Source organism: Crinia signifera, chromosome 2 (genome assembly GCF_055691185.1).
Source record: "Crinia signifera chromosome 2, ASM5569118v1, whole genome shotgun sequence".
Classification (NCBI taxonomy): Eukaryota; Metazoa; Chordata; class Amphibia; order Anura; family Myobatrachidae; genus Crinia; species Crinia signifera.
The window spans coordinates 5,953,119-5,971,541 of NC_139218.1; the positions used below are offsets into that span (position 1 = coordinate 5,953,119).

The following is an 18,423-nucleotide window of genomic DNA, read 5'->3' on the forward strand; positions in this document are numbered from 1 at the left end:
TTATACACTCATATACAGTCCTAAGTGCACCCATATACAGTCCTTATACACCCATATACAGTCCTAAGTGCACCTATATACAGTCCTTATACACCCATATACAGTCCCTAGTACACCCATGTATAGTCCTAAGTGCACCCACATACAGTCCTTATAAACTCATATACAGTTTTTAGTGCACCCATATACAGTCCTTATACACCCATATACAGTCCTAAGTGAACCCATATACAGTCCTAAGTGCACCCATATACAGTCCTTAGACACTCATATACAGTCCTAAGTGCGCCCATATACAGTCCTTATACACCCATATACAGTCCTAAGTGCACCCATAAACAGTCCTTATACCCTCATATACAGTCCTTATGCACCCATATACAGTCCTAAGTGCACCCATATACAGTCCTTATACACTCATATACAGTCCTTATACACCCATATACAGTCCCTAGTGCACCCATATACAGTCCGTAGTGCACCCATATAGTATTTATACACCCATGTACAGTCCTAAGTGCACCCATATATAGTCCTAAGTGCACCCATATACAGTCCCTAGTACATCCATGTACAGTCCTAAGTGCACCCATATACAGTCCTTATACACTCATATACAGTCCTAAGTGCACCCATATACAGTCCTTATACACTCATATACAGTCCTTAGTGCACCCATATACAGTCCTTATACACTCATATACAGTCCCTAGTGCACCCATATACAGTCCTAAGTGCACCCATACACAGTCCTTATACACCCATATACAGTCCTTAGTGCACCCATATACAGTCCTTATACACTCATATACAGTCCCTAGTGCACCCATATACAGTCCTAAGTGCACCGATAAACAGTCCCTAGTGCACCCATATACAGTCCCTAGTGCACCTATATACAGTCCCTAGTGCACCCATATACAGTCCCTAGTGCACCCATATACAGTCCCTAGTGCACCCATATACAGTCCTAAGTGCACCTATAAACAGTCCCTAGTGCACCCATATACAGTCCCTAGTGCACCTATATACAGTCCCTAGTGCACCCATATACAGTCCCTAGTGCACCCATATACAGTCCCTAGTGCACCCATATACAGTCCCTAGTGCACCCATATACAGTCCCTAGTGCACCCATATACAGTCTCTAGTGCACCCATATACAGTCCTTAGTACACCTATATACAGTCATTAGTACACCCATATACAGTTCTTATACACCTATAGACAGTCCATATACACCCATATACAGTCCTTATACACCAATATACAGTCCTTATACACCCATATACAGTCCCTAGTGCACCCATATACAGTCCCTAGTGCACCAATATACAGTCCTTATACACCCATATACAGTCCCTAGTGCACCCATATACAGTCCCTAGTGCACCAATATACAGTCCTTATACACCCATATACAGTCCCTAGTGCACCCATATACAGTCCCTAGTGCACCAATATATTCCTTATACACCTATATACAGTCCCTAGTGCACCCATATACAGTCCTTATACACCCATATACAGTCCCTAGTGAACCCATATACAGTCCTTATACACCCATATACAGTCCCTAGTGAACCCATATACAGTCCCTAGTGCACCGATATAGTCTTTATACACCCATATACAGTCCGAAGTGCACCCATATACAGTCCTTATACACCATGTGTCTTCAAACTTTGGCCCTCCAGATGTTTTGGAACTACATGTCCCAGCATGCCCTGACAGTTTTGGCATGCTCTTATAGGAAAAAAATGTGGCAATGCATGTTGGGACATGTAGTTTCACAACATCTGGAGGGCCACAGTTTGAAGACCCATGTTATACACCCATATACAGTCCTTATACACTCTTATACAGTCCTTTGTACACCAGTCCTTCTATACCCATATACAGTCCATATACACCCATATCCAGTCCATATACACCCATATACAGTCCTTACTACACCCATATACAGACCATATACAGTCCCTAGTGCACCCATATACAGTCCATATACAGTCCTATGTGAACCCATATACAGTCCTTATACACTCATATACAGTCTTTATACACCCATATACAGTCCGAAGTGCACCCATATACAGTCCTTATACAGTCCCTAGTGCACCCACATACAGTCATTAGTGCACCCATATACAGTCCATATATGTATTGTGCGGGTTCGGGGTTGGGCAGCTTCTTGGCTTCCGGGGGAAGAGGGGCTCTGAAGGATGAAGCAGACTACCAATGCGATACAACTCTCCCTTTATTTCCCACAACAAGTGGACAAAGTGCAATTCTCCAGAAATGTTTTACCAGATCCGTCAACAATATCAGAGAGGGAAATGTTGCACAATACTTAACAGTAAAATGTAAGAAACAGGGAATGGTGCAATAATATTCCTCAACACTGCAAGGAAAGGAAACGCTTTCACAATACTTATCAGTAGTGCAAAGAGAAGGAAATGCTTTACAATACTTAGCAATGCAGAAGGGGGAAATGTTTTACCATACTACCAAACAATACAAAGAAGGAAATGTTTTACAATACAACTCAACAATACCCATTACAATTAAGGCAAATCAGTGCTTCTGACCTCTATCATAGGCAGACTTTCGGTATTCGTACAAACTAGGGTTACCGGTAACCTTTACCACTAACTAGAGTCCTGAATTACAGGTCCTAATGACCTGACCTGTGCACAAGGGTTTCGGTGGGGCCCAAACCGGTGGTCCTCAACTGAACATGGGCTGGGGTCGGAGCTGACTCAAGTCCCTGTGTAGCTACTAGCGTCCTGCAGATGGGGCACTACATCCAAGCATGGAAGGAGTCACAAGGCCAAGTGGGCTTTTCCCGCTGGGTAAGGAGGCCTTCGGGCCCTTATAGTTACCGTATTTCCTTACCAGATAAAGGGGCAGTACTTGGCTTTAAGGGGTTAGGGTCCTTTCCTAGTACTCTATTATCAAGAGAGACTACGTGCTTGTGCGGGCAGCGGGATCTGGGTGGTTTAGCTGTGGTACGGTCTGAGACCCTCTGGTGGAGAGCGTAGGTGGGGGAAAAGGGGCAATCCGCCTCCTGAACCCAGGAAGGATCTCTGAGGCAGGTGTCTCCGTGGGGCGGCAGTTTATGTGCCCTACTCAGTGGGGCAGGCAACTGGCAGACAATCCCCTAGGGAGAAGTTACTACAGGGGTACTGTGGTTGGGTGCCCAAGGGCTGACTCACTGTTGGCGTTTAGATGCTGGCAAGATGGCTGCCGGCAGTCTCTGCGGCTCCTGTAGGCCTCCAGTCGGCACCTGCGGGGGACCCGGTGCGGCTGGCTCCTTCATCGGGGCGCCTCCTTCTGCCGTCGGTAGTCGGCGCGGTGGGGGGCCTATACGCGCCGGGTCCCAGTGCTCCTGCCGCTCCCGTCTGTCTGGGTCAGCCGGAGGTCAAACTGTGAGCTGCCGCCTCTCTCTCCTGTTGCCTCGCGTCGCCCGGCACACGGCTCTCTGGACTCCCGGCTTCTCTTGCGCTCAGCACGGCGCCGTGTCTTCGCTCCCGGCCACGATGTTCCACGCCACCGGACAGCACCCACGCTTCTCCTTCCTCCTCTCCTTGTGAGTCCTCTTCTCCTCCTCTTCCGGCCTGCTCACTCATGTTCTCCCCTCCTCCTCAGCCAATTCCCAACGGTGCTGGCCTGTCAGTCAATGCCCGCATCCGCCCGCGCTGCAGTCAATATTAATCCCATATGTGCTGGATGCTGCTGTATCCCCCGAGCCAACTCTGGGGGTATTACATCCACCCATGCATTTTTGTGTGCGTGTCCCCGTGTACACCAATGCAGCATAAGTCCTGCATGGCGAAGTTCCAAGATTACTAAGTCTTCTCCTCGCACATAAAGTATAACATTGCAACAACCGTAAATCAATAGTGACATTATAAATAACAGTATAAACACATTCGGTACATGATAAACGACAGACTCCAACTATCTGAAAGTCTATTGTTGGTACCTGGCGGGCAGTACCCCCTTGGTGGTTCTGGAAGATCGCCTCATGGTTGACACTGGTGCTGCTTCTTCTGGCACCGGTAATGGGTGGTCTTCGACAGGCTCCGGAATTAGTGCAGGTGGAACCGACAGCATGGGCCATCCTACACTCAGCAACAGCTCAAGTGGATCCCTGGGCATGTTCCGGGGGGGGGGGGGGCAGTGGGGGTCCCCTGCTTGTTACTCCCCTCTACCTCTTGTTTTTCGGAAATTGGCGTTGGCGCTGGCTTAAGTTGGTTGCGATGTACTCAGTGTAGTCGAGTTCCGCATGATCACATACGGGCTGACCTCTCATTTAGGGTCCAATTTACTTCGGGGTCGATTGTTCCTTTTTAACACCCAGCTCCCTTCTTCCAGGGGGCAGGCGAAGGCGTTCTGGTCGTTACTCTGTTTCTGCCGGGCCTGGACTTCTTCCATCCTCTGACTCACCATTTTGTTGGCCTCCTTCAGTCTGGACTGGTGTTCCTGCACCCAAAGGACCCGGGGGGTACTACCCTGATCTGGCAACTTGATCTGCACACCCGCGGGTAGCTTCCCCGTCCGGCCGAAAAGCAGATAGTAGGGTGCGTAGCCTGTTGAGATGTGGCATGTGTTGTTATATACGAATGTCAGTTTGGCCAGTTGCCCCGCCGGTCTGGTGGGAGCGTCCTCAACATGTTAATTAGGGTCCTGTTCATTCGTTCACGCAGGCCATTCCCCTGTGGGTGATATGGGGTTGTGTGCAGCTTCCTTCATCCATAGAGTTCACATAACTCTCGGAAGAGTTGGGATTCAAATGATGGGCCCTGATCGGTGAGGATGTTGCAGGGGAATCCATACGGCCTGACAAAGGCTCGCCAGAAAACCTCCGCGTTGGTCCGGGCAATCAGATCCCTCACCAGTATGGCTACTGCAAATTTGGTGAAGTGATCCACAATGGTCAGCACATAAGTGTAGCCCATCGGACTGGGCTCCATTTTGACATGGTCTAGTTCCACAAGGTCCAGGGCCTGTTGACTGATGATGGGGTGGAGGGGTGCCTTCTCTGCCGACGTCGCCGGGCGTCGTATGGCACACTCCAGGCAGTCCTGACACCAGGTTTCCACGTCCTTCCTCAGGTTGTGCCAATGGAACCGGCTGCGCAGGTTTGCCTCTGTTTTTTGGACTCCGAAATGCCCCGACTTATCATGATAGGCACGGAGGACGTGCTCTCTGGCCGGTTGGGGTAGGACGAGCCCTTTCTGTGCAGTCTGTCTTGGGGTTGATGGATTCGCGGTAGAGCAGGTCTCCCCATAGGCGGAGCCACTCCCGCTGTCGCCATAGTTGTAAAAGTTCCAGGGGTGCCCTTTCCCTTTCTGTTTGAGACAGTCTCCTGCTGGTCGTGAGGTATTCTCGCATGCGTCGGATGTGGGGACAAGCCCCCTGCCACTTCGCCCAGTCTTCTTCGTCCCTGCAGCCCATTGGTTCGGGGGTTGCTGTGTGCGTCTGTTGCCGGCCGACCTCTAGTGGGCGAGCAGAGAAGTGAGGTAACTCCACCGCCTCTTTTGGGTCCACCTCTCCTTCCTCTTCCTCTTGGATCGGCAGAGGCGACAGGGCGTCGGCATTGGCGTTGCTGCGGCCACTCCTGTATTCTATCTGGTAATTGTAGTTAGCCAGACCTGACGCCCTCCTCTGTTCCAGTGCACCCAGTTGAGCCGTCGCTTGGTGGGCCAGCGGACTGCAGTCCATAACTGCTACAAAGTGGGTAACCGCCAGGTAGTCCCGGAACTTTTCGGTAACCGCCCACACCAGCACCAGGAACTCCAGTTTGAAAGTGCTATAATTAGCATCGTTCCTCTCGGTGGGTCTGAGGCTGCGGCTGGCGTAGGCGATGACCCTCTCTTGGCCCCCTTGCTTTTGGGCCAGGACAGCACCCAGCCCTTGCTTGCTGGCATCGGTGTAGAGTCGGAACAGAATACTGTAGTCTGGGTACGCCAGAAACGGGGTGGTCGTCAAGGCTTTCTTTAGAGTATCGAAGGCGGTCTGTCGGGCCTCTGTCCATTTAATCGGGATCTTCTTCTGGTACCCGTCCTTCGGGATGCCACGCAGTACTTCGGCCAGGGGGCTGGCTAGTTTAGCGAACCCTTGCAAAAATCACCTGTAATAGCCCACAAACCCGAAGAAACGGCGGACATCTTTTACCATATTGGGGACCGGCCACTCCACCACTGCTCTGATCTTCTCTGGGTCAGGCGCGATCCCCTCCGAATTGACTATGTGGCCCAGGTATTTGACCTCTGGTTTCAGGAGGTGACATTTCTCAGGTTTCAGCTTAAGGCCGTACTCCGCCAACTGTCGAAAGACTTTCTTCAGATGTTGGACATGGTCTACATAGGACTCCGAGAAGATTATGATGTCATCGAGGTACAACAACACAATCTCGAAATTCATGTGGCCCAGGCAATGCTCCATCACCCGTTGGAAGGTGGCTGGGGCATTGCATAGGCCAAACGGCATTCGGTTGAACTTGTAGAGGCCCATGGGGGTCACGAAGGCTGTCTTCTCCTTGTCTTCTTTGGCTACCCTGACCTGCCAATAGCCACTGGTCAGGTCCAACGTCGAGAAGTACTTGGCCACATTGAGGGCCGCCAGGGACTTCTCTATACGGGGTAGGGGATAGGCGTCTCGATGCGTGACATTATTAAGCTTCCGGTAGTCGACGCAGAACCGCAATTGTCCGACGTTCTTCCGTACTAGTACCATCGGGGCTGCCCAAGGACTATGGCTCTCCCGGATGACTCTGCTCGACTTCATCTCCTCTAGCATCTGCTTGAACGGTTGGTAGAGGGCCGGGCCCACCGGTCGGTGACGCTCCTTGATGGGGTAAGCCCTTCCCGTCGGGATGCAATGGTGAATACCTTCCACTATTCCGATGTCCGTCGGGTGTTTACTAAAAGCGGCGGCGTGCTCCAGGACGACATCCAATATATATATATATCTTTCTCTTCTGGGCGGGTATTATCGTCTTTTGCCAACTCTTTTACCAACTTTTGCGCTAAATTGCCCTCCCGATGGTACTGGGGACACCACGTCTTGGAAGGGGGTCCACGTCAGGGAGGCAAGGGGCTGATTTCGGTAGACTTTAATCACTCGGTTGTGTGGGTTCAGTACACGGACTGGGACCTGCCCACCTTTGACGGTCACGAGGGTGCTTGCTACGACGACATCGTGTCGTCCCGGGATCAGGCCTGCTTCCACAATTGCGTCGTACTCGCAGCCACTGGGACCACATCAGGCCTTACCCCACAATATCGTTTTAGAGTTTGGTTGGTGTTTAATTGGCTTCCCGTCGGTCAGGCGAACCTTGCCGACCCCGCCGGTCTTGTGGGCAAATCTCTGGTGTCCCTAGAGTACCTTGATAGTTTTCTGTAGGACTTGTTCGCTTGCGGTCAGTCCCTTCGTGAATTTGGCTTTTAGCGTGGCTACCAATTCGTCTCGGCATCTGTGTAGTATATTCATCCCCAGGATGATGGGGGCCACCTTGTCTCCTTCCACTGCCATGACCAGACATCCCTGTTTGGGTAGCAGCGTGTCTCCAATCTGGATGTCGGGTTCCTAGTAGCCCATGCATGATATTGCTAGGCCATTGCTGGCTATCAACTGTAGCCATGATGGGGGTGGTAAGACCACCTGGTCTTCGACCCAGTGCTGGAGGAGGGTCGGGAGCTGGATCGTCATGATCTGGGAGCCAGTGTCGAGCATGGCCGGCACTTCCACCCCATCGATGGTTACTGGTATGATTGGGCATTGTCCTATAAATCTGGGCCGCCACTTGTCTGGATTCGGGTCTATTCCAGATGTACCCACCAAGGGTCAGCCCTGGTCCTCGGGGAGTTGGCGTTTAAATGTTCTTGGGCATCGCAATTCCGCTCGATATGTCCGGCATTCCGGCAGCGTCTGCAAATGGGCCTTCCCTGGCTGTCGAATTGAACGGACGCCCGCCTGCCGTACTCTCGGGGCGGTTCCCAGCGACTGCGGGCCGGTCCTGTTTGTTTGGACCGCCACCTTCGTTCTTCGGGGTCCGGGGGCATCTGATTGGGCCCGTACTGCATCCCCCTCCGAATCTCTTCAAACCCCACTGCGAGGTCCTCCATCTGTTTCTTCAAGGACTGTAGTGGGTCTTCGGGTGGGTTCTGGGCTTTGTGTTTGGCTGGGTCTCGACTTTCTAGGGCCTTTTCCAGGCCTACCATCTCGAGAAAGTCTTCTTCTCGATCTGCCTGCTTGCCCATAATAGCAATCGCCATTTCCTTGAATTGGGGAAATGTTTTCCCCGGCATCTGGACCCTTAACATCCTTAGTTGTGCCCTGACATTTTCTTTCACAACACCCTCAACGAATTGCACCGTCAGTGCTTCGTCCGGGTTTCGAATTTCCTCTAGCACCTTGATGGTCCTCATGATCTCTTGCAGGCTCAGCGTGTAGTCTCTAAGGCTTTCTCCCGGGTGTTGTTTGCGTGCGTAGAGCTTCATCTTAAGCTCCGGGATCGTTTTTGTCTCGAATGTGGTGGATAATTTTTTTAGAACCGCTTGTACATCTTTTTTTTCTTCCGTGGGCCACGATAATACTTCCCTCAGGGCTGAGCCCATCAGTTGCCCTTTTAGGATTTCTATTTTCTGTTGTTCGCTGGGTAGGTATAGGTCGAACACAGATTCTATTTTGCTTCTGAACTCTCCGAAGTTAGTACCTGGGGTTTTGGTTCCATCTCCGCTGTAGGTCGGGAGCCACGGGGCCCCGAAGTAGAATGGCAGCGTTATGGCTGCGTTCGCCGTTCTCACGGTTGGATCTGGTTGCTCTCCATCAGTTGCCACTACCAGTGCTGGTGGTATTCCTTGTTGTTGGTCCATCTTCTGGTCTTGTGTTCCTCTCTTTGACCCGGATCCTGTTTGGTAAGACGCCAATTAATGTAGTGTGCGGGGCCGGGGTTGGGCAGCTTCTTGGCTTCCGGGGGAAGAGGGGCTCTGAAGGATGAAGCATTCTGTTGGACTCACCATTTTGTTGGCCTGCTTCAGTCTGGACTGGTGTTCCTGCACCCAAAGGACCCGGGGGGTACTACCCTGATCTGGCAACTTGATCTGCACATCCACGGGTAGCTTCCCCGTCCGGCCGAAAAGCAGATAGTAGGGTGCGTAGCCTGTTGAGATGTGGCATGTGTTGTTATATACGAATGTCAGTTTGGCCAGCAGGGCTGGCCAGTTGCCCCGCCGGTCTGGTGGGAGCGTCCTCAACATGTTAATTAGGGTCCTGTTCATTCGTTCACACAGGCCATTCCCCTGTGGGTGATATGGGGTTGTGTGCAGCTTCCTTCATCCATAGAGTTCACATAACTCTCGGAAGAGTTGGGATTCAAATGATGGGCCCTGATCGGTGAGGATGTTGCAGGGGAATCCATACGGCCTGACAAAGGCTCGCCAGAAAACCTCCGCGTTGGTCCGGGCAATCAGATCCCTCACCAGTATGGCTACTGCAAATTTGGTGAAGTGATCCACAATGGTCAGCACATAAGTGTAGCCCATCGGACTGGGCTCCATTTTGACATGGTCTAGTTCCACAAGGTCCAGGGCCTGTTGACTGATGATGGGGTGGAGGGGTGCCTTCTCTGCCGACGTCGCCGGGCGTCGTATGGCACACTCCAGGCAGTCCTGACACCAGGTTTCCACGTCCTTCCTCAGGTTGTGCCAATGGAACCGGCTGCGCAGGTTTGCCTCTGTTTTTTGGACTCCGAAATGCCCCGACTTATCATGATAGGCACGGAGGACGTGCTCTCTGGCCGGTTGGGGTAGGACGAGCCCTTTCTGTGCAGTCTGTCTTGGGGTTGATGGATTCGCGGTAGAGCAGGTCTCCCCATAGGCGGAGCCACTCCCGCTGTCGCCATAGTTGTAAAAGTTCCAGGGGTGCCCTTTCCCTTTCTGTTTGAGACAGTCTCCTGCTGGTCGTGAGGTATTCTCGCATGCGTCGGATGTGGGGACAAGCCCCCTGCCACTTCGCCCAGTCTTCTTCGTCCCTGCAGCCCATTGGTTCGGGGGTTGCTGTGTGCGTCTGTTGCCGGCCGACCTCTAGTGGGCGAGCAGAGAAGTGAGGTAACTCCACCGCCTCTTTTGGGTCCACCTCTCCTTCCTCTTCCTCTTGGATCGGCAGAGGCGACAGGGCGTCGGCATTGGCGTTGCTGCGGCCACTCCTGTATTCTATCTGGTAATTGTAGTTAGCCAGACCTGACGCCCTCCTCTGTTCCAGTGCACCCAGTTGAGCCGTCGCTTGGTGGGCCAGCGGACTGCAGTCCATAACTGCTACAAAGTGGGTAACCGCCAGGTAGTCCCGGAACTTTTCGGTAACCGCCCACACCAGCACCAGGAACTCCAGTTTGAAAGTGCTATAATTAGCATCGTTCCTCTCGGTGGGTCTGAGGCTGCGGCTGGCGTAGGCGATGACCCTCTCTTGGCCCCCTTGCTTTTGGGCCAGGACAGCACCCAGCCCTTGCTTGCTGGCATCGGTGTAGAGTCGGAACAGAATACTGTAGTCTGGGTACGCCAGAAACGGGGTGGTCGTCAAGGCTTTCTTTAGAGTATCGAAGGCGGTCTGTCGGGCCTCTGTCCATTTAATCGGGATCTTCTTCTGGTACCCGTCCTTCGGGATGCCACGCAGTACTTCGGCCAGGGGGCTGGCTAGTTTAGCGAACCCTTGCAAAAATCACCTGTAATAGCCCACAAACCCGAAGAAACGGCGGACATCTTTTACCATATTGGGGACCGGCCACTCCACCACTGCTCTGATCTTCTCTGGGTCAGGCGCGATCCCCTCCGAATTGACTATGTGGCCCAGGTATTTGACCTCTGGTTTCAGGAGGTGACATTTCTCAGGTTTCAGCTTAAGGCCGTACTCCGCCAACTGTCGAAAGACTTTCTTCAGATGTTGGACATGGTCTACATAGGACTCCGAGAAGATTATGATGTCATCGAGGTACAACAACACAATCTCGAAATTCATGTGGCCCAGGCAATGCTCCATCACCCGTTGGAAGGTGGCTGGGGCATTGCATAGGCCAAACGGCATTCGGTTGAACTTGTAGAGGCCCATGGGGGTCACGAAGGCTGTCTTCTCCTTGTCTTCTTTGGCTACCCTGACCTGCCAATAGCCACTGGTCAGGTCCAACGTCGAGAAGTACTTGGCCACATTGAGGGCCGCCAGGGACTTCTCTATACGGGGTAGGGGATAGGCGTCTCGATGCGTGACATTATTAAGCTTCCGGTAGTCGACGCAGAACCGCAATTGTCCGACGTTCTTCCGTACTAGTACCATCGGGGCTGCCCAAGGACTATGGCTCTCCCGGATGACTCTGCTCGACTTCATCTCCTCTAGCATCTGCTTGAACGGTTGGTAGAGGGCCGGGCCCACCGGTCGGTGACGCTCCTTGATGGGGTAAGCCCTTCCCGTCGGGATGCAATGGTGAATACCTTCCACTATTCCGATGTCCGTCGGGTGTTTACTAAAAGCGGCGGCGTGCTCCAGGACGACATCCAATATATATATATATCTTTCTCTTCTGGGCGGGTATTATCGTCTTTTGCCAACTCTTTTACCAACTTTTGCGCTAAATTGCCCTCCCGATGGTACTGGGGACACCACGTCTTGGAAGGGGGTCCACGTCAGGGAGGCAAGGGGCTGATTTCGGTAGACTTTAATCACTCGGTTGTGTGGGTTCAGTACACGGACTGGGACCTGCCCACCTTTGACGGTCACGAGGGTGCTTGCTACGACGACATCGTGTCGTCCCGGGATCAGGCCTGCTTCCACAATTGCGTCGTACTCGCAGCCACTGGGACCACATCAGGCCTTACCCCACAATATCGTTTTAGAGTTTGGTTGGTGTTTAATTGGCTTCCCGTCGGTCAGGCGAACCTTGCCGACCCCGCCGGTCTTGTGGGCAAATCTCTGGTGTCCCTAGAGTACCTTGATAGTTTTCTGTAGGACTTGTTCGCTTGCGGTCAGTCCCTTCGTGAATTTGGCTTTTAGCGTGGCTACCAATTCGTCTCGGCATCTGTGTAGTATATTCATCCCCAGGATGATGGGGGCCACCTTGTCTCCTTCCACTGCCATGACCAGACATCCCTGTTTGGGTAGCAGCGTGTCTCCAATCTGGATGTCGGGTTCCTAGTAGCCCATGCATGATATTGCTAGGCCATTGCTGGCTATCAACTGTAGCCATGATGGGGGTGGTAAGACCACCTGGTCTTCGACCCAGTGCTGGAGGAGGGTCGGGAGCTGGATCGTCATGATCTGGGAGCCAGTGTCGAGCATGGCCGGCACTTCCACCCCATCGATGGTTACTGGTATGATTGGGCATTGTCCTATAAATCTGGGCCGCCACTTGTCTGGATTCGGGTCTATTCCAGATGTACCCACCAAGGGTCAGCCCTGGTCCTCGGGGAGTTGGCGTTTAAATGTTCTTGGGCATCGCAATTCCGCTCGATATGTCCGGCATTCCGGCAGCGTCTGCAAATGGGCCTTCCCTGGCTGTCGAATTGAACGGACGCCCGCCTGCCGTACTCTCGGGGCGGTTCCCAGCGACTGCGGGCCGGTCCTGTTTGTTTGGACCGCCACCTTCGTTCTTCGGGGTCCGGGGGCATCTGATTGGGCCCGTACTGCATCCCCCTCCGAATCTCTTCAAACCCCACTGCGAGGTCCTCCATCTGTTTCTTCAAGGACTGTAGTGGGTCTTCGGGTGGGTTCTGGGCTTTGTGTTTGGCTGGGTCTCGACTTTCTAGGGCCTTTTCCAGGCCTACCATCTCGAGAAAGTCTTCTTCTCGATCTGCCTGCTTGCCCATAATAGCAATCGCCATTTCCTTGAATTGGGGAAATGTTTTCCCCGGCATCTGGACCCTTAACATCCTTAGTTGTGCCCTGACATTTTCTTTCACAACACCCTCAACGAATTGCACCGTCAGTGCTTCGTCCGGGTTTCGAATTTCCTCTAGCACCTTGATGGTCCTCATGATCTCTTGCAGGCTCAGCGTGTAGTCTCTAAGGCTTTCTCCCGGGTGTTGTTTGCGTGCGTAGAGCTTCATCTTAAGCTCCGGGATCGTTTTTGTCTCGAATGTGGTGGATAATTTTTTTAGAACCGCTTGTACATCTTTTTTTTCTTCCGTGGGCCACGATAATACTTCCCTCAGGGCTGAGCCCATCAGTTGCCCTTTTAGGATTTCTATTTTCTGTTGTTCGCTGGGTAGGTATAGGTCGAACACAGATTCTATTTTGCTTCTGAACTCTCCGAAGTTAGTACCTGGGGTTTTGGTTCCATCTCCGCTGTAGGTCGGGAGCCACGGGGCCCCGAAGTAGAATGGCAGCGTTATGGCTGCGTTCGCCGTTCTCACGGTTGGATCTGGTTGCTCTCCATCAGTTGCCACTACCAGTGCTGGTGGTATTCCTTGTTGTTGGTCCATCTTCTGGTCTTGTGTTCCTCTCTTTGACCCGGATCCTGTTTGGTAAGACGCCAATTAATGTAGTGTGCGGGGCCGGGGTTGGGCAGCTTCTTGGCTTCCGGGGGAAGAGGGGCTCTGAAGGATGAAGCATTCTGTTGGACTCACCATTTTGTTGGCCTGCTTCAGTCTGGACTGGTGTTCCTGCACCCAAAGGACCCGGGGGGTACTACCCTGATCTGGCAACTTGATCTGCACATCCACGGGTAGCTTCCCCGTCCGGCCGAAAAGCAGATAGTAGGGTGCGTAGCCTGTTGAGATGTGGCATGTGTTGTTATATACGAATGTCAGTTTGGCCAGCAGGGCTGGCCAGTTGCCCCGCCGGTCTGGTGGGAGCGTCCTCAACATGTTAATTAGGGTCCTGTTCATTCGTTCACACAGGCCATTCCCCTGTGGGTGATATGGGGTTGTGTGCAGCTTCCTTCATCCATAGAGTTCACATAACTCTCGGAAGAGTTGGGATTCAAATGATGGGCCCTGATCGGTGAGGATGTTGCAGGGGAATCCATACGGCCTGACAAAGGCTCGCCAGAAAACCTCCGCGTTGGTCCGGGCAATCAGATCCCTCACCAGTATGGCTACTGCAAATTTGGTGAAGTGATCCACAATGGTCAGCACATAAGTGTAGCCCATCGGACTGGGCTCCATTTTGACATGGTCTAGTTCCACAAGGTCCAGGGCCTGTTGACTGATGATGGGGTGGAGGGGTGCCTTCTCTGCCGACGTCGCCGGGCGTCGTATGGCACACTCCAGGCAGTCCTGACACCAGGTTTCCACGTCCTTCCTCAGGTTGTGCCAATGGAACCGGCTGCGCAGGTTTGCCTCTGTTTTTTGGACTCCGAAATGCCCCGACTTATCATGATAGGCACGGAGGACGTGCTCTCTGGCCGGTTGGGGTAGGACGAGCCCTTTCTGTGCAGTCTGTCTTGGGGTTGATGGATTCGCGGTAGAGCAGGTCTCCCCATAGGCGGAGCCACTCCCGCTGTCGCCATAGTTGTAAAAGTTCCAGGGGTGCCCTTTCCCTTTCTGTTTGAGACAGTCTCCTGCTGGTCGTGAGGTATTCTCGCATGCGTCGGATGTGGGGACAAGCCCCCTGCCACTTCGCCCAGTCTTCTTCGTCCCTGCAGCCCATTGGTTCGGGGGTTGCTGTGTGCGTCTGTTGCCGGCCGACCTCTAGTGGGCGAGCAGAGAAGTGAGGTAACTCCACCGCCTCTTTTGGGTCCACCTCTCCTTCCTCTTCCTCTTGGATCGGCAGAGGCGACAGGGCGTCGGCATTGGCGTTGCTGCGGCCACTCCTGTATTCTATCTGGTAATTGTAGTTAGCCAGACCTGACGCCCTCCTCTGTTCCAGTGCACCCAGTTGAGCCGTCGCTTGGTGGGCCAGCGGACTGCAGTCCATAACTGCTACAAAGTGGGTAACCGCCAGGTAGTCCCGGAACTTTTCGGTAACCGCCCACACCAGCACCAGGAACTCCAGTTTGAAAGTGCTATAATTAGCATCGTTCCTCTCGGTGGGTCTGAGGCTGCGGCTGGCGTAGGCGATGACCCTCTCTTGGCCCCCTTGCTTTTGGGCCAGGACAGCACCCAGCCCTTGCTTGCTGGCATCGGTGTAGAGTCGGAACAGAATACTGTAGTCTGGGTACGCCAGAAACGGGGTGGTCGTCAAGGCTTTCTTTAGAGTATCGAAGGCGGTCTGTCGGGCCTCTGTCCATTTAATCGGGATCTTCTTCTGGTACCCGTCCTTCGGGATGCCACGCAGTACTTCGGCCAGGGGGCTGGCTAGTTTAGCGAACCCTTGCAAAAATCACCTGTAATAGCCCACAAACCCGAAGAAACGGCGGACATCTTTTACCATATTGGGGACCGGCCACTCCACCACTGCTCTGATCTTCTCTGGGTCAGGCGCGATCCCCTCCGAATTGACTATGTGGCCCAGGTATTTGACCTCTGGTTTCAGGAGGTGACATTTCTCAGGTTTCAGCTTAAGGCCGTACTCCGCCAACTGTCGAAAGACTTTCTTCAGATGTTGGACATGGTCTACATAGGACTCCGAGAAGATTATGATGTCATCGAGGTACAACAACACAATCTCGAAATTCATGTGGCCCAGGCAATGCTCCATCACCCGTTGGAAGGTGGCTGGGGCATTGCATAGGCCAAACGGCATTCGGTTGAACTTGTAGAGGCCCATGGGGGTCACGAAGGCTGTCTTCTCCTTGTCTTCTTTGGCTACCCTGACCTGCCAATAGCCACTGGTCAGGTCCAACGTCGAGAAGTACTTGGCCACATTGAGGGCCGCCAGGGACTTCTCTATACGGGGTAGGGGATAGGCGTCTCGATGCGTGACATTATTAAGCTTCCGGTAGTCGACGCAGAACCGCAATTGTCCGACGTTCTTCCGTACTAGTACCATCGGGGCTGCCCAAGGACTATGGCTCTCCCGGATGACTCTGCTCGACTTCATCTCCTCTAGCATCTGCTTGAACGGTTGGTAGAGGGCCGGGCCCACCGGTCGGTGACGCTCCTTGATGGGGTAAGCCCTTCCCGTCGGGATGCAATGGTGAATACCTTCCACTATTCCGATGTCCGTCGGGTGTTTACTAAAAGCGGCGGCGTGCTCCAGGACGACATCCAATATATATATATATCTTTCTCTTCTGGGCGGGTATTATCGTCTTTTGCCAACTCTTTTACCAACTTTTGCGCTAAATTGCCCTCCCGATGGTACTGGGGACACCACGTCTTGGAAGGGGGTCCACGTCAGGGAGGCAAGGGGCTGATTTCGGTAGACTTTAATCACTCGGTTGTGTGGGTTCAGTACACGGACTGGGACCTGCCCACCTTTGACGGTCACGAGGGTGCTTGCTACGACGACATCGTGTCGTCCCGGGATCAGGCCTGCTTCCACAATTGCGTCGTACTCGCAGCCACTGGGACCACATCAGGCCTTACCCCACAATATCGTTTTAGAGTTTGGTTGGTGTTTAATTGGCTTCCCGTCGGTCAGGCGAACCTTGCCGACCCCGCCGGTCTTGTGGGCAAATCTCTGGTGTCCCTAGAGTACCTTGATAGTTTTCTGTAGGACTTGTTCGCTTGCGGTCAGTCCCTTCGTGAATTTGGCTTTTAGCGTGGCTACCAATTCGTCTCGGCATCTGTGTAGTATATTCATCCCCAGGATGATGGGGGCCACCTTGTCTCCTTCCACTGCCATGACCAGACATCCCTGTTTGGGTAGCAGCGTGTCTCCAATCTGGATGTCGGGTTCCTAGTAGCCCATGCATGATATTGCTAGGCCATTGCTGGCTATCAACTGTAGCCATGATGGGGGTGGTAAGACCACCTGGTCTTCGACCCAGTGCTGGAGGAGGGTCGGGAGCTGGATCGTCATGATCTGGGAGCCAGTGTCGAGCATGGCCGGCACTTCCACCCCATCGATGGTTACTGGTATGATTGGGCATTGTCCTATAAATCTGGGCCGCCACTTGTCTGGATTCGGGTCTATTCCAGATGTTCCCACCAAGGGTCAGCCCTGGTCCTCGGGGAGTTGGCGTTTAAATGTTCTTGGGCATCGCAATTCCGCTCGATATGTCCGGCATTCCGGCAGCGTCTGCAAATGGGCCTTCCCTGGCTGTCGAATTGAACGGACGCCCGCCTGCCGTACTCTCGGGGCGGTTCCCAGCGACTGCGGGCCGGTCCTGTTTGTTTGGACCGCCACCTTCGTTCTTCGGGGTCCGGGGGCATCTGATTGGGCCCGTACTGCATCCCCCTCCGAATCTCTTCAAACCCCACTGCGAGGTCCTCCATCTGTTTCTTCAAGGACTGTAGTGGGTCTTCGGGTGGGTTCTGGGCTTTGTGTTTGGCTGGGTCTTGACTTTCTAGGGCCTTTTCCAGGCCTACCATCTCGAGAAAGTCTTCTTCTCGATCTGCCTGCTTGCCCATAATAGCAATCGCCATTTCCTTGAATTGGGGAAATGTTTTCCCCGGCATCTGGACCCTTAACATCCTTAGTTGTGCCCTGACATTTTCTTTCACAACACCCTCAACGAATTGCACCGTCAGTGCTTCGTCCGGGTTTCGAATTTCCTCTAGCGCCTTGATGGTCCTCATGATCTCTTGCAGGCTCAGCGTGTAGTCTCTAAGGCTTTCTCCCGGGTGTTGTTTGCGTGCGTAGAGCTTCATCTTAAGCTCCGGGATCGTTTTTGTCTCGAATGTGGTGGATAATTTTTTTAGAACCGCTTGTACATCTTTTTTTTCTTCCGTGGGCCACGATAATACTTCCCTCAGGGCTGAGCCCATCAGTTGCCCTTTTAGGATTTCTATTTTCTGTTGTTCGCTGGGTAGGTATAGGTCGAACACAGATTCTATTTTGCTTCTGAACTCTCCGAAGTTAGTACCTGGGGTTTTGGTTCCATCTCCGCTGTAGGTCGGGAGCCACGGGGCCCCGAAGTAGAATGGCAGCGTTATGGCTGCGTTCGCCGTTCTCACGGTTGGATCTGGTTGCTCTCCATCAGTTGCCACTACCAGTGCTGGTGGTATTCCTTGTTGTTGGTCCATCTTCTGGTCTTGTGTTCCTCTCTTTGACCCGGATCCTGTTTGGTAAGACGCCAATTAATGTAGTGTGCGGGGCCGGGGTTGGGCAGCTTCTTGGCTTCCGGGGGAAGAGGGGCTCTGAAGGATGAAGCAGACTACCAATGCGATACAACTCTCCCTTTATTTCTCACAACAAGTGGACAAAGTGCAATTCTCCAGAAATGTTTTACCAGATCCGTCAACAATATCAGAAAGGGAAATGTTGCACAATACTTAACAGTAAATGTAAGAAACAGGGAATGGTGCAATAATATTCCTCACCAATGCAAGGAAAGGAAACGCTTTCACAATACTTATCAGTAGTGCAAAGAGAAGGAAATGCTTT

General features: G+C 52.8%; 1 protein-coding gene across 1 annotated transcript; it reads right to left on the reverse strand.

Moving 5' to 3' along the window:
* Positions 1-9,123: 9,123 nt before the first annotated feature.
* Positions 9,124-16,719, reverse strand: LOC146058356 (uncharacterized). The gene is given in 7 exon segments (XM_083170639.1): positions 9,124-11,575; positions 12,580-13,507; positions 13,682-13,759; positions 13,949-14,360; positions 14,416-16,165; positions 16,350-16,438; positions 16,573-16,719. Coding segments are annotated over 7 exon segments (5,205 nt in total). The 3' UTR covers positions 9,124-9,774.
* Positions 16,720-18,423: the final 1,704 nt, after the last annotated feature.